The sequence below is a fragment of the Prunus mume genome, linkage group LG2, assembly GCF_029339155.1.
Source record: "Prunus mume cultivar Tortuosa linkage group LG2, ASM2933915v1, whole genome shotgun sequence".
Lineage (NCBI taxonomy): Eukaryota > Viridiplantae > Streptophyta > Magnoliopsida > Rosales > Rosaceae > Prunus > Prunus mume.
The window spans coordinates 41,169,899-41,181,591 of NC_142699.1; the positions used below are offsets into that span (position 1 = coordinate 41,169,899).

At 36.3% G+C, this 11,693-nt stretch overlaps 1 protein-coding gene across 4 annotated transcripts; it reads left to right on the forward strand.

Moving 5' to 3' along the window:
• Positions 1 to 2,953: 2,953 nt before the first annotated feature.
• On the forward strand, positions 2,954 to 8,000 carry LOC103342574 (putative WD repeat-containing protein C2A9.03). 4 transcript variants are annotated; one of them, XM_008246207.3, is made up of 10 exons: positions 2,954 to 3,242; positions 3,888 to 4,014; positions 4,105 to 4,272; positions 4,371 to 4,457; positions 4,755 to 4,889; positions 5,160 to 5,270; positions 6,419 to 6,510; positions 6,592 to 6,697; positions 6,790 to 6,876; positions 7,303 to 8,000. In XM_008246207.3, the coding sequence occupies exons 2-10, from the start codon at positions 3,895 to 3,897 to the stop codon at positions 7,714 to 7,716; spliced, it is 1,320 nt and encodes a 439-aa protein (XP_008244429.2). In that variant the 5' UTR covers positions 2,954 to 3,242; positions 3,888 to 3,894; the 3' UTR covers positions 7,717 to 8,000. The 4 variants fall into 4 exon arrangements, with proteins under 4 accessions (XP_008244429.2, XP_008244428.2, XP_016652317.2 ...); XM_008246206.3 differs by having other exon boundaries at positions 2,963 to 3,242; positions 4,096 to 4,272; XM_016796831.2 differs by having other exon boundaries at positions 3,102 to 3,242; positions 3,910 to 4,014; positions 4,096 to 4,272.
• Positions 8,001 to 11,693: the final 3,693 nt, after the last annotated feature.

Genomic DNA, 11,693 nt, shown 5'->3' on the forward strand with positions numbered 1-11,693 from the left:
GAAATTATTCCTGCAAAGAATCATTCAGATCTGGAACTGTTTCATCATTTAAAATGTGCAAAGAAATATAATACGTTGAATAAAATTGAAACGAAAATTTGGACAATCAAATAACTAAACAATTTTTCCCGTTTAATCGAGTCATCAATTCTAAGGTTATCTAAGAATGCAATTCGACCATCATAATCATCTATATTTTAAGTCCATTGTCTAAAAATTATTCCTGCAAAGGATCATTCAGATCTGAAATTGTTTCGTCATCTAAAATGTGCAAAGAAACATAAGACGTTGAATAAAATTGAAATGAAAATTCGGATGATGAAATAACTAAACAATTTCCAATTTAACCAATGTGGGATTGAGTTTTTAGGTGGAGCTTATAAACTCCACTCCTTGAATTACAGCCCATAAATAAAATGATTTTAGTTTTCTTAAACAAGGACATCTTACTGGAGAAAGATTATATTTATATAAGAATATAATATGAAAGCCCAAGCATTACTTTTTATTTTATTTTATAAAGTTCCGTTTGCATATACCAGAAGTAGATAACGTATTAGAGAAGAGTTCGTTTTCTTGCATATTTAGGCACTGGACCTACCCACTCGATTGTTTTCGACATACTACTCAATCGAATTGTCAAGCCTTCTTCTGGCTTTTTTTCTCTCTCTCTCTCTCTCTCTCTCTCTCTCTCTCTCTCTCAGAATTGAGTATTAAGGGCCTGTTTAATAATCATTTCAATTTTAATTGTTAGTTTTCATTTTTTGTATTAGAGTATAAAAGAAAAAAAAAGGAGAATGGAAGTGAGAATGACTGTAGAGATGAGATTGAGCGGAAAGATTAGAGGGAGGAGTAATAAAAGTGAAAACAAAAACTAAAAATTGAAATCTATTTGAAATTGTTTTCACTTTCAATTTTTTGTTTTCATTTTTGTTACTACTCCCTTCCATCCTCCCATCTCTTAATCTCATCTTCACTATCATTTTACTCTATACTCTAGAACAACAAATGAAAATTAAAAACTAAAATTGAAATGATTATCAAACGAGTCCTAAATTGGCTCGTTTTCTGTTTTTCCTTTTTCGCTATTTTGATTTTGATATTTTCATGTTGAAGTATTGAGTGGCCATGTGGATATTTTCATGGTTTTGTCCCCACCCATCTTTCTCTCTTATCTGTCCTTGCTTTTGGTTGGGTTTTCAATTACAAAAAGGTTCATATGTTCTCTTTTATCTTGTGTTAGTTTAATTGAAATGTAAATGTATCAAGAAAAAGCAAGAAAAATGTAATCGTTAGATTGTTTGCCACAAATCAATGTATCCACTTGCATGATCAGGCTGCAAGTGACGGAGGTTCGTTAGCTTGATATACATCATTTGAGAGTGGAACAAGAATTATACTCAACTAGAGAAAAGTTCGGTCAATTTTTATTTGACTAGGTTGGGTTAATTTCTGGGATCATCGTGCTATCTATAAGCATTTCCCTAGGTAATACTTTTTTTTCTTCCCCAAAGCAATGGTAGAAAAGCTGGTGTTGGAGTGGTAATTCGTAATTCAGTTGGGGAGTTTCTAGGAGGCATGGCTGCATCACGAGTGGGTCACTCTGCTCTTGAGGTGTCTTGGGGCTGGAGCTTGCGGCCAATCTGGGCTATAGTGATGTCTACGTGGAATCTGACTCAAAGACCCTTGTGGACGGGATCAAAGGGGAGGTAAGGAACCGTGCATGGACTATCAGGCCTTCTATTGAGGTTATTTGGCGTAAAGCTGATCAGTTCAGAAGTGTTTTTTGGCGTTGGGTTCAAAGGAGTTCAAATCGAGCAGCTCATGAGGCTGCAGCGATAGGTTGCCGAGCAGTGGAGCTGGAAAGCTGGGTTACTCAACCACCGCTGTCTCTCATACATGTTTTGGTGTCTGATGGTCTTCCAGGTCCTCCTTAATTTTTGTTTTTTAGAGTTGGAGTTTTCCTTCTTTTGCTGGATTGTAGTGATTCAGATGAAGGAGACTCTGTAGTTGTCTCAATTTCTGCTTTCTGTGTATTTCCTATCAGTTGCCTTTTGGCTTGGAATCTAATTCATGGTTGACCAAAAAAAAAAAGCTACAACCCACCATAGCCTTCTATCCTTCACTATTGGCCTATTCTTTGATAATAGGCTAGTAGTTGTCTAATAGCAACATTGTGAGGATCACATACTGCAAATCACTCTCTTGTATATGTGAAACTTGTGTTTCTGTTTTCCATCACCGGGAATATTGGGGATTCAAATTTAGGCATATTTCAACATTGAGGAGAGAAATATCATTGACTAAGAGCTAATTGATTACGTGAAACTCATTTGAGTAATATGTTTTTGTGACTGCAAAGGACCAACTAGTATAGTGGTTTGGAGTAATTACTCCCTCAAGTAAGATCTTGAGTTCGAGTTCTAGCATTCGTGTTGTGTGTGTAAGTTTAGTATATTATCGCTTATCTCAACAAGAAAGGTCCTCAAAAAGATGTTTTGTGTACATATGATTATTCTTTTTAAATACAAGCGATGTATAAATACTTTTAATCACTCGAGCTGCAAACTTATTGCGTGAAAATGATTTAAGGGACATATCCCAAACAAAAAGTACGAAAAGTATTGAGTAGTAGCACCACGTTGAAGTATCAAGTGAGTGGGCAACTCTTTTCATGGTGTTCCTACCCATCTTTCTTTCTTTCTTTCTTTCTTTTTCTGGGGTGTACCCTTTGAAGCCCCTCAATTGGCTTCCCTTATCATTTCAAGTGATTTCACTTTCACAAAGAAACATGGTAAGAACATGAGTTGGGTGAGTGAGTAGTCTGAAGGGTGAGTGAGTAGCTTAACAGCGTGCGAATGGGTTAGCAAAAGAAGAGACTTTTTCCCAATATCAAGAAGAGAGTTGCCGACAAATAAACACGTGACATTTATATCACCGCATTCCATCCATTCCCCACACCCCCCACTCAAAACAGAGAAAATATCAATTATTATTATTTTCATTTATTATTCATTGTTATCTCTTTCTCTCTCTTTTTTCCCAATTGACACAATTGACACCCGCACGCAGATAGAGGGAGAGAAAAGAGAAACAAGGGAAGAGGGAGGAGCGTCTTCATTTTCCTCCTTTATTTTCTTTCCGCACTCGGCAAATCATAACCACAACTTGGTTGCTGCCTGATTGATTGGTTGTTTGCACAATTCATTCTTTTCATTTTCACAACAACCCTCTGTTTTCAGGTAGGTGTTTCTTCCCCCTCCTGTTATTTCTCTCAGTTTCATGTTTTATCTCCCACTTTTTTAATTCCTAGGGTTTCTGCCTTTCTGGGTATTTCTTATCAATCAATTTAGTTTTGTTGTTGTTGTTCTGTTCTGGTTCTTGTACTTGTTGTTGCTGTTGTTTTTATTTTTTGATTTGAAAACAATGATACATGTTTTCACGTCATGCTCCTTTCTTGTTGATGTGTGTGTGTTTGTGTATCTGCCGCACTTTGCCTTTAATTTTAGTCAGTGCTTGTCCCTGTTATTTTCTTTCCCTTTCTTAAATTGTAATAACAATCTTGTGAATAGATGAAAATTTTGCAAATTTTTGTCAAGATTTTGTTTCACAATTAATAGTCGGGCTTCCCCTAATATAAGATAGAGGAGCTATAAAATTTTCAATATCATGTAGAGATTCCTGTATCTGCTGCCATATATATGTTCATATATATATTCTTCTTTGTTCATCTTGTGGGAAGTTGGGTTTTGTTTTTCCTTTTTTATATCTGTTCATATGTTTATTTGGAAAAGGAATTATGATAAAGCATAACTGTGGATGCAATTGGTGATTATAAAACTTATGGGAATTATGTTTATGATATTGAAATTCTGAACTTAATGCAGATAGACCATGTCTTACCAGCAGGCCTATCAATTCGATTATATGGGGGATGAGGGAGATATGTCTGATTTTGTCGAGGATGTGGAGGAAGAAAATCAGGGTGGAGAGGGTCTTGATGAATATGACATGGTTTGTTTCACTCAATTTTGTTCTCCAATTGCTTAATTCATTTTTATATTGTACTAAATGGACATGAAATTCCTTCTTGAGTTCGAGCAGCTTACCAAGATGTCTGATACATCATCTGCACAAGCAAGAAAGGGAAAGGACATTCAAGGTATTCCATGGGACAGGTTAAACATAACGAGGGAAAAGTACAGATTGACAAGGCTAGAACAGTACAGGAATTATGAGAACATCCCTGCATCTGGGGAAGCTGTGGACAAGGTTTCTACTTGTTCTCAAGTATTTACTTCATTTTCTTTTCCCAACTACTAAGTCAGTATTAGTGGACTCCACTAATAATATATGTTGACTTCAACCAGGAGTGCAAACAAATGCAGAAGGGTGGCAACTTTTATGAATTCTTCCATAATACAAGACTGGTTAAACCTACAATTCTTCATTTCCAGGTTTGTGTTCTTGCAAGTGACATAGTTGTTTATTAGTTTTACATTTTAAAGATATAGAACAGTTCATCACTAATTCTCTCTCTCTCTCTCTCTCTCTCACACACACACACACACACACACACACATGGGCTTGCGTGTATGAACTTGTTGACTGAAATGATTTTCTTTAGGAAAGTAATGGGTTTTTGAGGTTATGGAGTACACTTGCAAAATAATCCCACATCTGTTAGCTGATATATTTTCACAAAATTTACTTTTATGACGTAGTTGACAACCTTGCCTGATTTTTGCATGCAGCTCAGAAATCTGGTTTGGGCTACTTCGAAACATGATGTCTATCTCATGTCCAGTTATTCAGTCATGCACTGGTCTTCTCTATCTGGCAATTTGTCTGAGGTTCTCAACTTTGCAGGGCATGTAGCACCAACAGAGGTAGTACAACCACCTATACATAAAGTTTATTATCTTAGTTCCTTTCAAAGAAAAGAAAAGGGATTGCTTTCATTTTATTGTTCTAATTTTTGTTGGCTGATGCTCTCACTCTCTCTCCCCTCCCCCCCCTCCTTCTCAATAGCCCCTCTCTTCTTCTCTCTCTCTCTCTCCCCTAATTATGTAACTTATGTTAGAGTGTCCTTTTACAATTGCTACTTGTTTTTTTATTTATGTAATAGTCTAAGTTTGCCAACTTCTATGGTCTTGCAGAAACATGCAGGAAGTTTATTGGAGGGTTTTATGCAGACTCAGATAAGCACGCTGGCGGTCAAGGACAATTTTCTTGTTGCTGGTGGCTTCCAAGGAGAGCTTACTTGTAAGGTTAGTTTTTATGTTTATATCTCTCTGACATATTGGTTATTCTAATTATCCTACCTATTTAGCTCTCATGCAATGATCCTTACAAGAATTTCTTGTTTGAAATCAAAAGTGACCGTTTTAGAAGGTGGACTGGAGCTTCTTTTTTTTCTCCCCAGATTTTGATGTTCTGGATAAGAGCATCAATTTTGATGTCCATTATAAAAGTTTTCTTTTGCATATTGAATGTGGGGAGATTAGGGAGTTTGGAAAGCTTACAAATTTTCCACCTAGAATAAGCTAAATCTCATTTAGCTTAGTTTTGTGAGTTGCAACATTTAAGAATCATGCTACTTTTACCGGCTATGCTGCATGAGTGGCAATTTGTTTTTATTTGAGTCTGTGTGCCCACCATGTTTTCCATCCCTACTAGGCATTGCCTCAGAACTGATAGCTTTCAGTTGATGAACGTAGACTTCCTATTGTGTTGGTTGAAATTTTTTTGTTGTGCTATGCTATTCATATGACCTTTGTGCCATGAGACACCCAAAATAGTGCAATAAACATATGCGAGGGGATAATTTCAATGAGATCATTTTCTGGACAGGGAATTGTCTGAATTTCTGGTGATTAGATTGGTATTTGACTGATGTAAGAACTGACTATTTTTTGCATGTCAGTGATAGTGGGTGACTAAGTCTTGTTAAGGTATGTGAAAGCTTTTTGGAACAGTCTTGAGGGCCATAGAATTTGTCCCATTTTTCACAGGCAGCTTAAGAGATGCCTTCTTGAATTGAACCTGGAACAAATGCTTGGCTAGCTTTCTCATCCATGGTTTCTTCTGAAATCATATTAGAAGAGGAGATTTATTGAGCTTGGATTTTGGAAAAGGAAAGTGGTTTTGTTACTCATTTTTTTGGTACCAAGAATGGTTTGACTTCGAGCATTCGTATTTTCATTTTCTCCAATGGTCTTTTTAATTTTATGAAATGATTGAGCGAGCGTGAGGTGGTGGTAGCAACTACTGGCATTCTAGGTTCATACCCTGGTGTTGGCGCTTTTTCTGGGTGCCTATAATTTTTGTTTAATCTATGTAATAACTGAATTAACATACGAACTACTGCTTTAGTTTTGTTAAAGGCTTATACCATATTGTTTGTAATTGTCTGCAGAGTCTTGATAAGCAAGGAGTAAGTTTCTGTACCCGGACCACATACGATGACAATGCCATCACAAATGCTGTTGAAATATATGATAGGCTGGGGTATATTATTCTGAAATCTGTTCATCTGAATTTTTTTCTCTTTGTAATAAAGCACCACTTGATATTGGAACTCCTTTTCAGGGGTGGAATGCATTTCATGGCATCCAATAATGACTGTGGCATAAGAGAATATGACATGGAGAAATTTCAGCTTTTGAATCACTTTCGATTCCCTTGGCCAGTGAATGTGAGTCATCTTAAGAACATAATTGCATGTTGCGGATTTTTGTTAGGTAAAGTTGTCTTTATTTCTTAATGTGGAGCTGATGTTCTTTGCAGCATACATCAATAAGCCCAGATCGTAGGGTTGTTGCCGTTGTTGGTGATCACGTAGATGCATTGCTAATAGATTCACAGAATGGGAAGGTAACAATATTTTCCTTTGCCTGCTGTTATTCTGGTCTGCAACTTATATTTTGTGTTTCTTTAAATAGAAATATTGTTGCTGAGAAGAGGAGGTAAACTGGTCAAAAAGAGCTTAGTTTCTTTGTGTGAGACATGTAGATTTTGTGGACATGATAGAGGGGAGAAAGTAATTGATATGACTGTCAAGTTCTTTAAACTGTTATCCTTACTACAATAACTGATTTTCTCTAAGCAGTTGTTTTTCTGATTGTCCAGCATAGAGATGTATACTTTCTGCGCTGTTTTCGAGAATATCTTAATTTCCAGTTAGAAGAGCAGTCATACTTTTGAATCCAAATTTTGCATCTAAAAGAAAGCATATTCCAGGTTTTATGTTGAAAGATACGAACCCTTGACTGACAAGACGTAATTGTTTGATCTTTCCAGACTATTGCCAAGGTTGTTGGTCATCTTGATTACTCTTTTGCTTCTGCATGGCATCCTGATGGTCGCATATTTGCCACCGGAAATCAGGACAAGACTTCTCGAGTTTGGGATATAAGAAATCTATCCTCACCTATCGCGGTTCTGAAGAATAACTTGGGTGCTGCTCGATCAATTCGCTTTTCATCAGATGGCCAGTTCATGGTCGTTGCAGAACCTGCAGATTTTGTGCATATTTATAGTACAAAGGCAGATTACAAAGTGCGGCAGGAGATTGATTTCTTTGGGGAAATCTCGGGGGTATCTGTGAGTCCAGACGATGAGTCTCTGTATATAGGAATCTGGGATCGGACATATGCAAGCTTGCTACAGTATAACAAAAGGCATACATATGGATATCTTGATTCCTATTTTTAATTGATTTGGCTAAAGGGCTGTCTATCAGTGTTGGCACTTGGCAATGTTATTTGTTAAAAAGCTCAAAAAGAGAAAAGCGTACTCTGAACTTTCAGCCTACCTTTTCTTGAGTTGTCTCTGTTCTGTTTTCATTTTTTCGGTTATAGGTTAGTTTGATAAACCAAGTTTACAGTAGAATAAGCCAATGATTGATTAGAACAACTTAGAATGTGTACAGCGATGTGAAAGCTTTGTTTGCAAACCAAAGTCTTGATAAATCTATTTTCAATTCTCTTCCTTTTCAACCTCAAGTGCCCGTTGTTTCTTGTGCATTTTTTCTTTGCAGATGCGAACTTGGCGTCCTCTCACTTGCCTCATTTTACCTGTGCATAAAATCTTCCATATAACATGTTTCATATGCCTTATGGGAGAGTCGAGGTTTTTTGGTGCATAATAGGTCATAAGTTCAAGCATCCCAAGATGGATAAATGAATATTAAATAAGTTTGGTTTAATTAATTGGGTTATACTTCTTATGGTGTATGTGGGCGCTTGACATTATGTCAATTAAAGGGTAACTAAAGATAATTAAATAAACCCTGACCTAGGATAAGTTGGTTGTAGGGTTACTGGTTTAAACCTATTTACAATTAAAATTTCAACCAATAATTTTATTGTCATTCGCAAAGGAGGGAAAGGGGAGTATTATATTGGGTTGTCTTAAGGTTGTCTCATACGTTTAGAGAGTAGGAGAGAATTTGACCCACTTTTCCACCGTGTTGTCATTCAATGTGTCTACCAATTCTTTAATTATAAGTTTTAATTAGGGTTGGTGCCTGTCGCGGCGTATAGTAGAAGCTGGAATGGAGTTTGGGCTACCCATGATGTTTGGTGGATTAAAAGGTCCTTGGGCTTGATTGTTTTTCGAAAAGCTGATTTGCTCAAAATTTATCGTAATTTTTGCTGGTGCTGTTCTTGAGCCTGAAAATTGTGGTGAAATGCCTCACTTTGTGAGCAAGTAAAAGTTGAGTACCGGAGACTCACACGATTACTTAAACTCTAGTCACTGTCAGTGGTAGCATGGAAATACAACGATCGCACCTTGAATTTTATGAGAGTTTTACCATGATGCAATTTGGGTTATTATGGATTTGCTTAACTAACTTACGCACTTTCTGCCGATTAAAGTAACAAAGGCACTTACCAAACATTGGAAGAAAAAAAAAAAGTAATTTCATCTTTTCCAGCAAACCAACGCAACCTTAGGGTTTGACATCGGTGATGATGTACATGTTCCTCCATGTAAGAAATTAAAGAGGTCTTAAATGGAAGACGATTCAGCTCCAAGGTATAACGCTAGCGCCATAGCTTTCGAGCTATAAAAATGCTCCCTACATTTTGATGCTTTAAATGTATAAATTAGACCAACCTCACAATTAAGATGGGGATTAAGTATAGAAAAGCACACCCTAAACTTGAACGTTGATGATATTACTTCATTAATCATACATGCTAATCCTACTTAAAAAAAAAAAAGAAACATAATATAAACAAAAAATATATAATTTATTATTTATTTAGTTTTGTCAAATTGAATTGAGATGATTGTGCGTAGTGGAGTTGAAGTCAATATAATTGTGTTGAATGATAGTTTAAGGTGAAATTAGTGTTATAATGTAAGATAAGTATTTATAATAATAATAAATTAAAAATTCGGGAAAGGGGCGCATGGATAGTGGTCCTGAACCGGCCCATTGCCATCCCTAATCTCCCATGAGACTTTCTAACAACTAACCTATCATCCATAATTAGATGATTAAGACTTCCATAGACACCGGCCCAAAAAAAAAAATTGAATAGACAATTATTCAGTTGGTCCTCTTTTAGCTCTCTCTGCTCTCATAGGTATTTTATGAAATTGATGAAACAAATAGATTTGAAGGGTCCCTATTGGGCATGACTATATCTGTAATGTGAGAGTACCATTCATCTCTCCTGTCGCAATGGAAGCCCTAAGATTTCAATTTCAAGTAAAAGACAGAGGAAGCCCCACTCTCCCATTTTCAATAGTTGGAGTTGGAGTTAGGGACATGAACGCCGTGACAGACTAGCAATGCAAAGTGAAGGACCCCACACTGCCTTTGTCTTTGCCCTAAACATGTCCGCAAGCTGCCAAGGGCGTCCCCGTGAACCACAATTTTCATCATGTGAGCCCGGCAGCTGTCTTTCTCACAAGCCACCCATGCATTGCGTTCTTTAGATTTACTCAATTACCTAGCGACGTAATTTTGACTCCTTTCACTCTTTTTCTAGTTCTTGTTAGGGTAACTTAGCACTAACGGACATTCATTAAATATGTCGATATTCCTTTTAATTTAGTCATTTTGCTGCACGGATTTGAGATTTCACTTATAGATGGTTTGAGATTAATGTGTGGTCTAATTCTCTATATGCCAATTGACGACTCCTTACAAATTTAATGTAGGATTCTAACATATCTCTATTATGAGCCAATTTTTCCAATAACTTTGCCAGTAATGATTTTTTTAATTAATTGTACTATTGAACTGGGTTTCAAATTCATTTTAATTTTTGAAGGACACAAAAGAAAATGAGTAAATCTGTCGTTTGTGCTTGTATAAAATTTGAAAGGACTTTGTTTTAAGTAGAGACAGAGTTCATCTCAAAAGTTGTAATTCATCCCTATATTTTATCAGGCCGAAACAACAGGCATATTCCAAAGGAATCCTGGGGTTGATCAATAGTTGGTTAACTAAAAGTTAGTAATAATGACAAATGAATAAAACAAGAAACTAGTGTATGTTATACATAACATTAAGTAAGCAGAAAGGAATGGATTACTAGCTTTTGGAACTCTTGTAACATACAAACATATATGCAACAAATTATACTTAGTCGCATTGGAAATTCTTATCAGGACCAAGTGGGGTCATTGAGCTTGACGCATGGACAGATTGTTATGATATTATATTAAAATTTGAATATTCGCAAAATCAATCGGCAATAAGTAAAGAGGCCTAAGATGTTTGGAGCTCTTAAATTCACATTTTCGTTATTCGATTCGATGATGTGGGATACTCTCAATGCTTATGATTGTTGGATGAAGAGGAGGAAGACTTTACAACCCATGCAAATGTTTTGTCAAAGCCATCAATATGCAGACACAGAGAGAATTAGAGTTCGAAATGCTGGGAATATTAAACTGAATGATTCAACCAAGTAGTATTCAAACTCTTGCTATTTATCATGAAAGATGTTTTGCATGTATAGGAATTCACTTTCCCTATCGCAGTATACAATATATTATGTTTGGAAATGGCAGTTGGTTTGGTCCTGCACTGAATTATTATTAGTATTTGAAAGTTGAAACTGGAAAGTGAAGGAACGAGGCAACAAGAAGATGTGGCAAGCGACAAAGATAAAGAAAATTGCCTTGGTGTGCGGTTGGCAGGCACATGCTAGTAGAGACCCCAACACCCACGTTTTGGACCATTAATTTCTGCTAAATTGTCTTGGCTTGGGGGGTTTCACATACACTCAGTCCTTTTATTTATTTATTTATTTTTCAACATTCTTTCTTTCACAGGCTAGGGAATGTATACATATATGGTTATGCAAAGTTGTTTTAGATTGTGAATTTAAACCATTAATCATGTTGATTTTTAGTGACCGAGCCAATTGTGATCGCTTCACTCGACTATGATGGCTCCACATAGGGCTTGAATAGCCTTCAATTTGGTTTACAATATTTTAAAATTTGTGTTATTAGCCCCTTCTCCCCAAAAAAAACATTTATACTATGGTTTTGTCAAGATTAATTTTTGTCAGAATATGTGGTAAAGTAAGTATGACAAAAGAATATCACCCTTTACAATTTTGCCATCCACTCTCTTTTGCGTTTACAAAGGACCATCACACACGAAACTCCTAGTTTCACCCACCATTCCCCATTTCCTCCCACTTTTTTGCCTTTACAAA